The 12400-nt window shown below is 51.0% G+C and overlaps 1 protein-coding gene across 1 annotated transcript in view; it reads right to left on the reverse strand.

The window, feature by feature from the left end:
• ncoa6 (nuclear receptor coactivator 6) overlaps positions 1-12400 on the reverse strand; it is a 40009-nt gene that overhangs the window by 3359 nt on the left and 24250 nt on the right. The window contains exons 3-17 of the mRNA XM_034295827.1: positions 12330-12393; positions 11680-11835; positions 11449-11571; positions 9970-10092; positions 9771-9871; positions 8136-8838; positions 7781-7918; positions 6574-7235; positions 5855-6438; positions 5465-5583; positions 5261-5378; positions 4954-5206; positions 3976-4203; positions 865-3850; positions 137-193 (exon numbers count right to left, since the gene is read on the reverse strand). Coding sequence (XP_034151718.1) covers positions 137-193; positions 865-3850; positions 3976-4203; positions 4954-5206; positions 5261-5378; positions 5465-5583; positions 5855-6438; positions 6574-7235; positions 7781-7918; positions 8136-8838; positions 9771-9871; positions 9970-10092; positions 11449-11571; positions 11680-11835; positions 12330-12393 — 6415 coding nt within the window. The remainder of the gene's footprint in view (positions 1-136; positions 194-864; positions 3851-3975; positions 4204-4953; positions 5207-5260; positions 5379-5464; positions 5584-5854; positions 6439-6573; positions 7236-7780; positions 7919-8135; positions 8839-9770; positions 9872-9969; positions 10093-11448; positions 11572-11679; positions 11836-12329; positions 12394-12400) is intronic.

The following is a 12400-nucleotide window of genomic DNA, read 5'->3' on the forward strand; positions in this document are numbered from 1 at the left end:
GGTCATAATGTTATGGCTGATCGGTATGGCCTGTTGCAGTAAAACCATATAAAGTCATTACCAGGTCATTCATTAAAACCCCCTAAGGATCCAACATTTTGTTTGACCATATATAATTGGGTGTGACAACACGTACCAGTCTTCTCAGTAGCAGCTGCCTCTTCTTGCTGTAGACCCTCAGGTTCAACTGACGCTAGGAGAGAATTGCATGCTGGAGGTTATTATAATTTTCAAAGAGTAAGAATTCAGAATATTAAAATGTGTTGTTGTTGGGGTAGGTTTGGGGTTAGTTACTCAATCTCTGACCTGCGAACAGATATTAGGGGGGCCACAATGCATCGATGGACCCATTTTGTGAGGCAATGATTAATTAGCATGGATGTGACGTTCAACAATAGATTTATAGCGTAGAGACGCCTGCTGAACGAGAAGGCATTTGTCAAACCCTTGTCTGTAGTCATTTACCTAATGGCAGGGAATAGTGACATCTTCTGTGCTATAACAAATGAGCTGACTGTACTGCTGTATTAACTTGGTCAGGTTTGTAAAAACAAAAAGGGAGAAGAACATGCTCCCAAACATTGTCTAGTTAGATTAACCATTTCCAGGGCTGTTTTGAATTAGCAAGACCTTTCTGGCTTGATAGCAAAGCAGATTACCTAGGACGTTAACAAGAATATCAGTTAAGTACAATAAGATATTAACACATAAGGATAGCACTGGAAGAACGGACGTATGGGCAAGGCAACTCAACGCACAGCAGTTGAAAATAAGGTAGAAAAGGCATTGAATCGTTGCCCTGGCTATCAATACAGTATCGTATCACTGTCATGCCAAAGGTTTACATCCCTAACAGATATGTACCTGGGGTGTTATCTGCGGATGCCGGGGCATCTGGTGGGGCTGGTTGGTTGGGAGGCTCTGTGGTTGTGGGGACGGGCTGGGACCCAGTAGGGGCGGTGGTCGCATGGGAGGATGAGACTGCAGACTCCCCGGAAGGGTTGGAGGGACCAGGCGCGACAGGAGAGGTGGCCTGGGATGGACTTGGGAGCAGAGCAGGGGTCGGGGTGTTGACACGGACCGGAACTGTGGAGAGGGGGGAAGAGGCTGGGGCAGGAGCGGAGGACTGAGCAACAAGGGCAGGTGTCGGAGCTGGGGACGATACGGGAGGAGGGGTGGTGACTTTCAGAGCAGTGGCGGGAGGGTTGGGCATATGTGCCTCGTTCTGGGCGACGGGCAGCAGAGGGGAGGGGTGAGGAGGCACAGGCCCGGCATTCAGACCAGACTGGGAAGCCGCTGCTAAAGGCTGGGCGGGCCGGTCTTTAGCCACCTGTTGGGAACCTGGTAAACTGCTTGCTGGTGCGGCGCCAGGAGCATGGACCAGCTTGCCATGGGCCTGGGCAGTCGATGAGGGGGACATGGGGCTTTTCCGGGAGCCAGTTGGGGCACTGGGGCTGGAGCACGGAGGAGGGGACACGAGGGGTTGATGGAAGGGAGATGAGGCTGAGGCTGTAGGTGAGGGGCTCGGACGGGGGGACGGCTGCCCAAGCGGTGGGCTATATTTCTGGCCGCCAGGGGCCTCACCAGGGGCCTCTGGCTTGGGAGTGCCAGGCCGTTGTTGCGGTGGAGGAGGAAGAGTGGCAATAGGGGAAGCCTGTCTGGTGGCCATCTGGACCTGCTCCACCAGGGTTCGGGCTGGCTGCATGCCGGTCACGCTAACTACAGCCGCCTGGGTTGAGGCAGGAGCCATGACCACCGGAGCTTTGGCCTGGGTCGGAGCGGTGGTGAACTGGAAGTTTGCGCTGGACACCTGGATGGGCCCTACCACGCTGACCGGCTGGGAAACTGCACCAGCGTTGGGGGCGACGGACGAAGTCGACACCTGGAAGATGGGGGTCCTGGTGTTGATGAACAAAGACGTGGGGATGACCTGGGACCGGGGGCCGGGAGCCTGCTGGGGCCGGATGCTCTTGTTGGGCACGGTCATCATGGCAGAGACAACAGCTGGCTGGACCTGGGCGGAGGTGGAACTGATGGAGGTGACCAACACGGCTATCTGGTTGGAGGAGATGGCGGTGGACGACGCCGGGATCTGCAGGACTGCGGAGACGCTCGTCGCAGGTTTTGGGCTAGGTGTTGGCTTGGGGCTGGCTGCAGGGTTTGGGCTGGGATTCCGGTGGCCGACCATGGCCGTGCTGGGGCTAGCGGCCGCGCTGAAGCGGAGGCTAGCAGTCTGGTTTAAAGCAGGGCTGGAGGTAGCGGCGGGATTTAAGTTAGGGCTAGGGGTGTTAGGGTTGATGCCGGGACCAGAGCTCATGTGTAAATTAGGGCCAGCACTTGGGTTTAAATTGAGGCTAGGATTAGCACTCAGATTAGGATTTGTGTTAGGCTGCGGGTTAGGACTACCAACCAGATTTGGGTGTTTCGGTGTGGGAGCTGAATTGGGGTTAGGTTTAGTTTCCAACTCCTTCACAGTAACAGCAGCAGTAGCCACTGGGGAAATCCTAACTTCAGAAGTCTGAAAAGCACCGGATGGGATTTCTCGGTCTACAGTGGCTTTAGTGCTCTCCTTGGAGCTAGGATCCCCAGCCGGAGGGCCTTGGGTGCACCTGGCTGGCACGCTGGGGTTGACAGAGTTGTCCAGTAGTTGGTTGAGAGAGGTAGGAGCAGCCCTAAGAGCAGCAGACGCCTCAGAAGCAGACAGTGGTTGCCTCTCTGCAGCTACCAGCGTGGGCTCAAGACCAGATTTAGCCTCCTGAGGAGTTGGGACCCGAGGGCTAGACATCCGGGGTGTGGCGAGCTCCCTCAGAGGCTGGGGCATCTGGCGCTGCTCAACACCCGGCATGCCCTGCCCTTCCCTAGACATCTCTGTCGTGTTACCCTGCGGCACCTGGAAGGGGCTCTGGATCTGCTGAGCTTCTGGGCCCGTCCCTTGCAGGTGAGAGACTGGGCTAGGAGGCACGACCGCGGGGCTGTGCATTATAGTCTGGCCCGTCTGGGGGTTGACCATTTGCTGCTGGTGCGGAGGGGTGGTGAGGGCCATCTTGGCCCCCTTCTGCCTCCCCGGACTGGGGGTGGCAGCTTTGCGGCTGGAGGCAGGACTGGATCTTCGGCTGTTGCTGGGACTGACCCTTTTAGCCAGCCCACCCCCAGGTTGCTTGTCCTGTTTCGCCTGGGCCAAGTTGGCCGCTCCGCTGCCTGTTGGGAAAGACTGCTGACCATTATTGGAGTTTCCCCCAGCGCTTCCGTTATTGCCAGGCATTGAGAGGCTGGGAGGAGCCTGCCCTATGGCTTTAAGGGTGGTGGGGTTGAGGCCGCCCTGCTGGTCAAAGCCCCGGCTGAGGTTAGGTTGCCTGGGGGGAAGAGGGATGTTGATCTTGGGAGGGAACAGGCCTGCAATAGAGGCGTTCAGCCTCTCAGGGGAGAGGTTGATCTCAGAGGGCTCTGTGCTAGGAGGACGGTTGGTAGGGGTGAGAGGATGGTGGTAAGGCCTGGGACTGGCCCTGTTTGGGGTTTTGGGCCTGGAGCTCTGGGAGGTAGTGGGGACGTTAGGGAAGTGGAGGCCTGGCATGGGGCCACCTTGCTGGGGCTGAGGGGGCATCTGCTGCTGTGGGCTGGCTCCGGGGTGTTGGGATATGCCAGAGGGGCCAGGTCCCTGCTTCATCATGTGGCCGTTGGGGCCCTGGTTCACCACCATTTGTTGAGTGCCGTTCCCAGGCTGCATCCCCATATCCTGGCCCCCGGGTCGGTCCGGCAGGGAATGGGGACCTCCAGGGGCCTCCTCTGCCCCCGTAACCTGGGTACCAGGTCCTGCCTCAGGGTGAGACATCCGTCTGGCTGCCCCGGCCATCTAAATTCAAAAAGGAAATCAATGAGAAAAAAAAATATTGTCCACACAGCAAACTTAAACAGGCATAGAACATTCAAAGAACAATAAAAAATGTTGGTAAAATTAACTGTTCATACATCAGATACCTGTGGGTTTACCATTAGGGGCATTCCTCTGGCCTTGTCTGGGGAGGGGGGCACTCCATGCCCCTGTAGGTTGATCATGACAGGCATGTTGCCTTGTTGGGAGACTGGCATCCTCTGGGCCTCACCAGGGTTCACCATGGTCCTGGAGGGGTGCTGCCCGCCAGGAGTGAGCGGCATGCGGTTCTTAGCCTGCTCCTGCATCTTCATCATCATCATCATTTGCTGCTGCTGTTTTAACACATTGAGAACCATGTTGGTGATGAGGCGACGCCATCCCCTCCTACCTTCAAGAAAATCTCCCATTCCTAAGAAACAACACCTGGGGCCTCTAAATACAGATGGCTATTTCTTCTGTCTTTTCTTTCCAAGACACTTGAGCGTGCTGACTCCTACCAATTCTAGCACTCTCAGAACGACCCTAATAAGCCATCCTCCTAGATCTATCCACTGCCTACATCAGATATTCCACTTCATCCTCTGGCTGGGTGTCGCAGGCTCTTCACACTATGGCTATAACTATGTATTGTATCCTACCTGGCAGGACTCTCTCACTGCTGCTGTCCCCCAGGGCTTGGTTCAAACGCCTCCCTTATTTCTACACACCAAGTCACCTGGCTTTGTCATCCTCACAGGGTCTCTCATATCATTGCTATGTAGAGGACATAGGGAAAGGAGCAATGGTCCTTTCTGACACCCAGGCAGCATAACACCCTTTGCTGACACCTCTGCGTGGATGTCAGCCCACCACATTAAGCTCAGCCTTGACAAGACAGAGCTGCTCTTCCTCTGAGACCTCTTTCACATTTCATTTCTGTCCTTGCACCACAATGGTTGCCACCTCCCTCCGACATGTCCTTTGTAAACTATTGTATTTTTAGTTTTTTCCTCAATCACAGCATACCATAAACCTGACTTTGCCAATTGTTAGTTCATAGCAGTAAGCAGACCTTACTTGTGAATGGAGATTTGTGGTTGTACCTGTTGTTGTTGTTGCTGCTGCTGCTGCTGTTGTTGCTGCTGCTGTTGTTGTTGTTGCTGCTGCTGCTGCTGCTGCTGCTGCTGCTGTTGCTGCTGCTGCTGCTGCTGCTGCTGCTGCTGTAGCTGATGAGGGTGCATCTGTGGCTGGCCTTGAGTCTGACTCTGAGCTCCAGCCCCGCCCTGCTGTCCAGGAGGGACCTGCATTCCCTGCATCTGCATTTGCATCTGCTGCTGTAGTTGTTGTTGTTGCTGCTGCTGCTGCATTTGTTGTTGTTGTTGTAGCTGCTGCTGCATTTGTTGTTGTTGCATATGCTGCATTTGTTGTTGCTGTTGTTGTTGTTGATGCTGCTGTTGTTGTTGTTGTTGCATGAACTGCATGGGAACCTGCTGCAGGACTCTCTGGTCTCCGGTCTGGCCAGGAAAACCTGACGTATGGGAAAAGGAATCATGAAAAAGGACACTCGGCATTTCAGATGAAAAGAGTGAGTGAGCAAACCAAGAAACAACATACTCGCAGGCCTGTTGGGAAAATCTGACAGTTTGGGTCCGGAAGGGTCCATACCCAGCCCCTGTTCCCCACTCAATCCTGGCAGCTCTTGGTCTTCCAGACCAGTGCCCACATCAAGCCCCCTGGAGAGAAGACAAGAAGAATACTTTGACAACAGTTTCTTTGCCTGTGCTCTGGTCCTTAGCAACCGGCCATCTGTCCAAATAATTAAGAAGACTGCTCCAGTCACCTCCAAACTGTCAACTTTAAACTAAACAGCTGCTCTACACTGCACTAAAAACTCCACTCATTGTAAATCCTCCTATTTTGAAATTAAATCCACCCTCATTTTAATTCCTTACTTTAGATAAATACTATGCTAGCTTAATATTTCAATAAAAGTCAGTTCCATACCCTAGACCCTCCACCGGTTGTTCTCCTACTTTAGGCTTCTTCTTCCGTGGTGGCTTCTTCTTCTTGGGTTTGGCTTGGCCGGGTCCTCCAGCCCCCTGCTTCCCGCCCGGCCCGAACTGACTGGCAGAGATGTCACTCTGAAGCAGGTTGACCAGGAGAGGACTGGTCAGCGTCACGTCCTTGTTCACTGGGAAACCCCCTGCCTGAGCGCAGGGTCCCCCCATGGGCATCTGACCCCCGAACTGGGGGTTAAAGTTCATCCCGTGACCCGGGAAGTGGCCGTTGCTCACCTGCATGTGCTGGGGCACTCCAATACCCATCATGCCCTGCTGCTGTTGCTGACCCTGCATATCTGGGAGCATCTGCTGGACTCCGGCCATGTCGCCTGTGCTGCCGTTCGGGTCTCCGAGAGTGTGCGGGTGCTGCTGTTGTGCTGCCTGCTGTTGAAGCATGGCTTGTTGCTTCTGCTGCTGCTGGAGCTGTTGCTGCTGGAGCTGTTGCTGGACCAGAGGGTGGCCACTTGGGAGTCGCATCTGTTGGCCGTGCATACCCATAGTCTGGTTGGGATTGCTTCCCATGGGGACCTGAACAAAGAGAAACAAGGAACGAGCAACTGAAATTAAACCGTTAAAAGGCTGAAAGGGAGTTTGAATTTTCCAACGTCAATTGCCACAGTGCAAAAAATGGAAGGGGGGGGGTGAATGAAGGTCATGAAATACCTGTTGGGGCTGCTGCTGACTCATCTGTTGTTGTTGTTGTAGTTGCTGTTGGAGTTGTTGCTGTTGTAGCTGGTGTTGCTGCTGCAACTGCTGCTGTTGGAGCTGAGCCATTTGCTGTTGTTGTTGTTGTTGATGTTGTTGCTGTGGAGTCATTTGTTGTTGTTGCTGGCCTACCTGAGCCTGCTGGAACTGGCTCATGTTACCAGGCACATTAGGAGATGGTCCACGCATCATCTGACCAGGCATCACTCCTGCTTGACCTTTCACCCCAAACGCCTGCTTGTTTCCTTGCATCTGTTGCATTTGTTCCATTATGGAGTTCTGCTGCTGTAGAAGCATTGCCTGATGCCCTTGCCCGCTATGCATCCCTCCTTGACCCTGCTGGGGAATCAGTTGTTTCGGTGGGGTCATGCCTCCTCTCTGCCCAGGGTTAAGTGGTCTGGAGAGAACCGTTTGCCCAGGACCCCCACCCTGGACCATCTGACTGGGGGATGAGGACACAGGCTGACCCTGGTGACCCATCATCTGAGTCTGGAGGCTGGGCTGGGTCTGGGTCATACTGGGTCCAGAAGTAGTGCCTGGAGGCTGACTGTGGAGACCCATGGCATTGGGTTGGGAGTGGGACGGACCTTGCATGGGTGTAGAGGCTGACAACTGGGCACCTGAATTCAGATCATGAGAGAAAAATTGCACTGATAATTTTCATTTTTTGACCCCAATTTTGGTTGCCTTGATGAAGCCCTGCTTTGGGTTGGATTGATGAAGCCCTGCCTTCAATTTTGTTATGCTTTTTCACACGCTCGTCATTCAACCAGGAAGTGTACACCTCAACCCCATGTGCCAGACAAATGCACTCTTCGGCCAGTTATCTCAACTGAGCTCATGGGCACCCAAGCTGCCACAAAGAGTCGCTAGATGGCAACCATATTCAATGACTAACTCCCACACCGGAACAATGCTGGCCAATTGCAACACCCCACTAAAGAGTTCTTGGCTAATCTGTGTGTACGATTTGAACTCTGGTCTCACAGTGACACAGCAAAATGCAAGGCTGTGACTTTACTTCTATCCCCAGTCCAAATCATTTGAAATAAACCAGGTGGTTTGCACTCTTACTTCAAATGTTACATTTGACTGCATACCGTAGGTAAGGCAAAACATGGATTTTTACTGTTCTAATTTCACACACATGGAATCACTACTGTACCTGTGTGCGCCATAGCCTGGCTGTTTTGAAGCTGGGGATTGGCTCCTCCCCCCTGGGTTCCTGCAGCGCTGGTCACCTGAGCAAAGTTTTGGTTCCCTTGGACGTTAGGGAAGCCCATGGGCAGACGCTTGGGCATGCCTGTGAACAAACACTGCCATGAGTGAATCATTCAAACCAGCACAGACAGGCATTTGAATGTTGGAAGTAAAGTTTAGTTATAGTTCGAAAAGAGGACAAATTGCAATAACAGTCATTTTAACTAGGGAAGACATTTCAGGAGTTGGCTATGAAACAAACCTAGCATATGAAAGTGAGCCCGTCATTTCTAGTCATCACGAGTGGGTTCATTTCTTACCGCCCATTCCTCCTTGATGAACTTGAGGTCCAGGCTGCCCATGTTGGGGCATTCCCATGAACCCTTGCTGCATGTTACCCTGCTGTCCCAGCACGGCCCTGCCAGGTGAACCCACCCCTTGAGGAAAACCCTGTGGGGTCGTAGGTCGAGGGCCAAGCTGGGCCTGACCTTGCCCCATCATGGGTGGAGTTCCAGGAGAACCCTGCTGGAAGGGGGAAGGTGAAGACCCTGGGGACTTGGCCGTGAGGTTACCCTGAGGTCCTGATGAGGGAGGCAGAGGTGGAGGAGGTCTAGGGGGTCCTGCCACCACACCAGGCACACCTTGGTGACCTTTAGGTTGGGGGGCGGCAAACTGAGCACCCCCTTGCTGCTGTGGCTGGAGCTGCCCCTGCCCCTGCCCCATAGCACTGAACACCTGTCCGGCCTGTTGGCTACCAAACGGGTACGGAGGTGGAGGATGGCTGGGGGTCTGGACCGTAGCCAGGGAGGGGGGACGCTGACCCATCTGGACTTGGGGAGGGGCCTTCCTCCAAGCTTGACTCATGGGGGCTCCCTGGGCAGGAAGGTTCCAACCAGATTGTCCAGGCATCTGGCCGGAGGGGTTGAAGGGAGGACGGGGCCCACCAAGCTGGGACATCTGGGCTTGCTGCTGAGCCTGCTGCTGGAGTGCTGCTGGGTTGAGCTGCCTCCCGGCCTGCATGGCCTGTGGACACAATAAAGGACTACGGTCAACTCCTGATACAGTCTGTCCTAGCATTCAATGGCTGTCAGCTATCTGTTTCTCAGACCAGCAGTTCCAGAGCTTGACGTAATTGGCTGGATCTGCCAGGATTTCAAGGGCTCAAGCATAGTCAGGGCCAGTAAAAAGTCAAGTCGGGACTTGAAAACTAGCAAGTCACGGTCCCGATCAGGACCACCCCAAAAATATTTGAGGTGGTAAAATAACAATCGCATTATAAACTCGACATCCTCCAGTTGTTTTGTAAGCTGTCACATGCACAAAACTATCTTGCAGCTCCTTTTTGCGTGCTGTTGACCAGTCAAGAGTTGAGCAGTGATGTGACGCATGGCTGCCTGGTATTGTTCTTCAATAAATAATCATGTTAAGTAACAAAAGTATTTAGTTCTATGTTTTAACACTGATAAATTCCAACTTCTGGAAGGAGGGAAAGTAAAAAAAAAAAATTCAGGCCATTAACCTTGAGCCCTGATAGTGGATGTGAAAATGGCAAAAGCCAATTCAGACTTACACATTCCACACCACGACACATTGTTATCATAGTCCCCCTTGAATTACTGCTGCACTTTGGATTATTTCATCAGTGTTTTGGATCACGCTGTGCAGGTTCACTGCTGCTAGTAGGCAATGTTTCAAGTACGGCACATAAGATGTTTGTGCTTAGAGTTGTCAGGGATATGTGGGCTGATAGGGGTAACGTATGAGTGAGAAATCGACTGCTGAAACGGAACTCAAACGGATTTCAGTAATCAAATTGGTCAAGGTCTTTCCCAACTGCCCTGCACATCCAAAATGTTATGTTTTAGAGCGCCCCTCTGGCCAATGAGTGATGATGATTCAACAACGCTGTGGTACAAAGCGATCACGATGCACAGTTATTGTTGAGCTCAGTATACCTGCATGTGGTGAGAACCCTGGGGGGCCATGGGGCCATGGGGGCCAGCCTGGGGATGCTGAAGCTGTTGCTGCTGTAACGACATCATGGGGTCCATTGCATCTGAAGGGGATGGGAGACATGTTTAAACGTACTGACTACAAGTTGAAGTTTGTGTGAATGAGTTGGCTGGTTGCTTATTAAGATGGGAGTGTCCTCACCGGCCTGCTGTGGGGGTCTGGCAGCTCGGGGGTGCATCTGTCCACTGCTGCCAGCGACCATGGCCTGGCCAGACATACTGGGGCCGGGCGGGACCATTGATGGGTTACTCATTCTCATGCCTCCTACGAGAGATTGAGTGTGGGAGTTGGTACATTTAAAAACAAGAAACCAGGCAAGCCTAGTTCAGCCGGCCCACAATAGAAAGTGATGATCATGGCTGCCCTCTCAAGATTCTAACCTACGTTGCCCACGTGAAAGGCTGTGTCGTTAACCACAACACCACAGAGCTGACCATTTGCCAGGTGTCAGTATAGCATATTGACATTATATAACGTTGTCATGCATTAGCTTCACGTCAAGTTTAAATATTCACTGATTAACCATTGTGTTAAACTGAGTAACGTTTCTTATGAAGTTTACCTGCACCACAAACAGTATCTATGAACTGTATGGCTTTTGCCACTGGTTGTTTTAACAGCTTATTAGCCATTCGTGAATGACATTGATACAATAACTACTGTATCAATATAGGTGACGATAGACTTTTACGTCAAGTGAAAAGACGAGAGAATTGTGTAGCCAGCGAAGTTTTGACTATCCTGAAGAAATGCTAAGACATAATTCAAAAATCCACCAGAAATAGTTGCAATATAACAGTAAACTAGGCTTCCCGTAGCTACAGGAGGTAGCCAGCGAAGTTTTTGTCTATTCTGAACAAATCCTATTTTACCACTGGCCGTTTTAAGAGCTAATTAGCCATTTGTGAATGAGATTGAGTATCTATCAATATAGGTGACAGTATATTTATAACTGACTTTTTCATCAAGTGAAAAGACAAGAGAATCGTGTAGGCAGCGAAGTGTTTGTCTTTCCTGAACAAATCCTTACATCCACCAGAACGGTTTGATTTTAGGCTTCCTATTGCGTAGCAACATAAAGTTATAGCCAGCGAAGTCTTTGTCTGTCCTGAACCTCAGGCATCATGTGTGCTGACTGCAGGAGTCGAACACGGGACCTGTTGTAAAGTAGCCCGCGTCTCTAACCACTATGCTACTTAACAAGGGGTAGTCAGTCAGTGACGCACGGACTCACTAAGAGACATTCACTCTTCAAGGCCGGCTTCGCTTACACGGCCCGGCAAAAAAAAAAAAAAGGACAAAGACAGTTCTGTCATTTTCATTCTATTTTCAACTGATTAGAGTTATATACATATATATGCCAGACAGAGGCTCTAACATGCATTTTGTTTGAATTGGAAAACTCTAAATTAAAAAAATATTACATTAAGAAAAAAGTCTGTCACATCCCTACTTTTAACAGTGGTAACTGGCTTATAATGGCAACAAGTCACCACAGGATTGTGTGATTTATGACCAACAACATGGCTATGATCTATTGGGGCACTCTGCTTAATTGTGCCAAAGCACAGGCCATACCACACTCCCTCAGAATCTATTGAACATAAACGTGTAAGGTACCTGGGCCTGGTTGTCCTGGAAATCCTAAATCCATCCTCATCTGGCCAGGCGCACCCATTGGTCCGTTGACCCGGACCTCCTGACCTCTGTTTTGCCCAATTGCCACATTGATGGCTCCTTCGCCTGGACAACCAAAATATTAACAACAGCAATAAAAAATCTGCTTGGATTTCAAAGATAATAAAAAGGGTACATCTTTGGGACAGCTCTTATGCATGACATGGCACACACCCTCGATTTGTACGGAGAGGATGCCCAGGTCTCGGAGCTGCTGCTGGTTATTCTGGGCCAGCAGTCTGAGTCGCTCTGCCGCGTCCCGAGGGATGTTGAAGGTGACGCGCACACTATTCCACGGCTCCACATGCTGAGGCTGCAGCCTATCGGAATCTGAGTAGGGAGAGGAAAACATGAAAAACCCAACCATAGAAAGGTGGATGCAGTTGTAGGGCATGGATTTCACTCCAATATGAGCAATTCATCTCCTGTTCTATTGGTTCAGATCAACTTCATTTTGTTGTCCAAAAGCACAGTCATGGTCAAATTCCCCCTACATCTAAGTTTATAATTAACTGGACATTTCCCAACATTTAAAAAAAGACATAGGCTATGACATGCCTGCTTCATTACAAAAGGTACTTGTCCAGTGTCACACCTATGAGCGGTCTTGACAACAGACTAGCTATAGTAACATTTTAGCTAAGCTCATATTGAAATGTTTCAGTCTCTAAACTTTACATTTTGTCATAGTTGTCAGCAAAATAAAACTGAAATGCTCATCCCTATATTACAGTGCTCTGGAAATATGGATTTCAACAGTGAAATGCTTAAAACGTCCCAGTTAGAAAGGTGTACCAGCAATAATAAGCAATAACATTACTAACCTAATTCAAGCATACTAGGCATCCTCTTCAGGATTTTGTCTAGTTTCTCCTGGAAGTCCTCATCCTCCATG

This window comes from Esox lucius, chromosome 12 (assembly GCF_011004845.1).
Source record: "Esox lucius isolate fEsoLuc1 chromosome 12, fEsoLuc1.pri, whole genome shotgun sequence".
NCBI classification, from domain to species: Eukaryota; Metazoa; Chordata; class Actinopteri; order Esociformes; family Esocidae; genus Esox; species Esox lucius.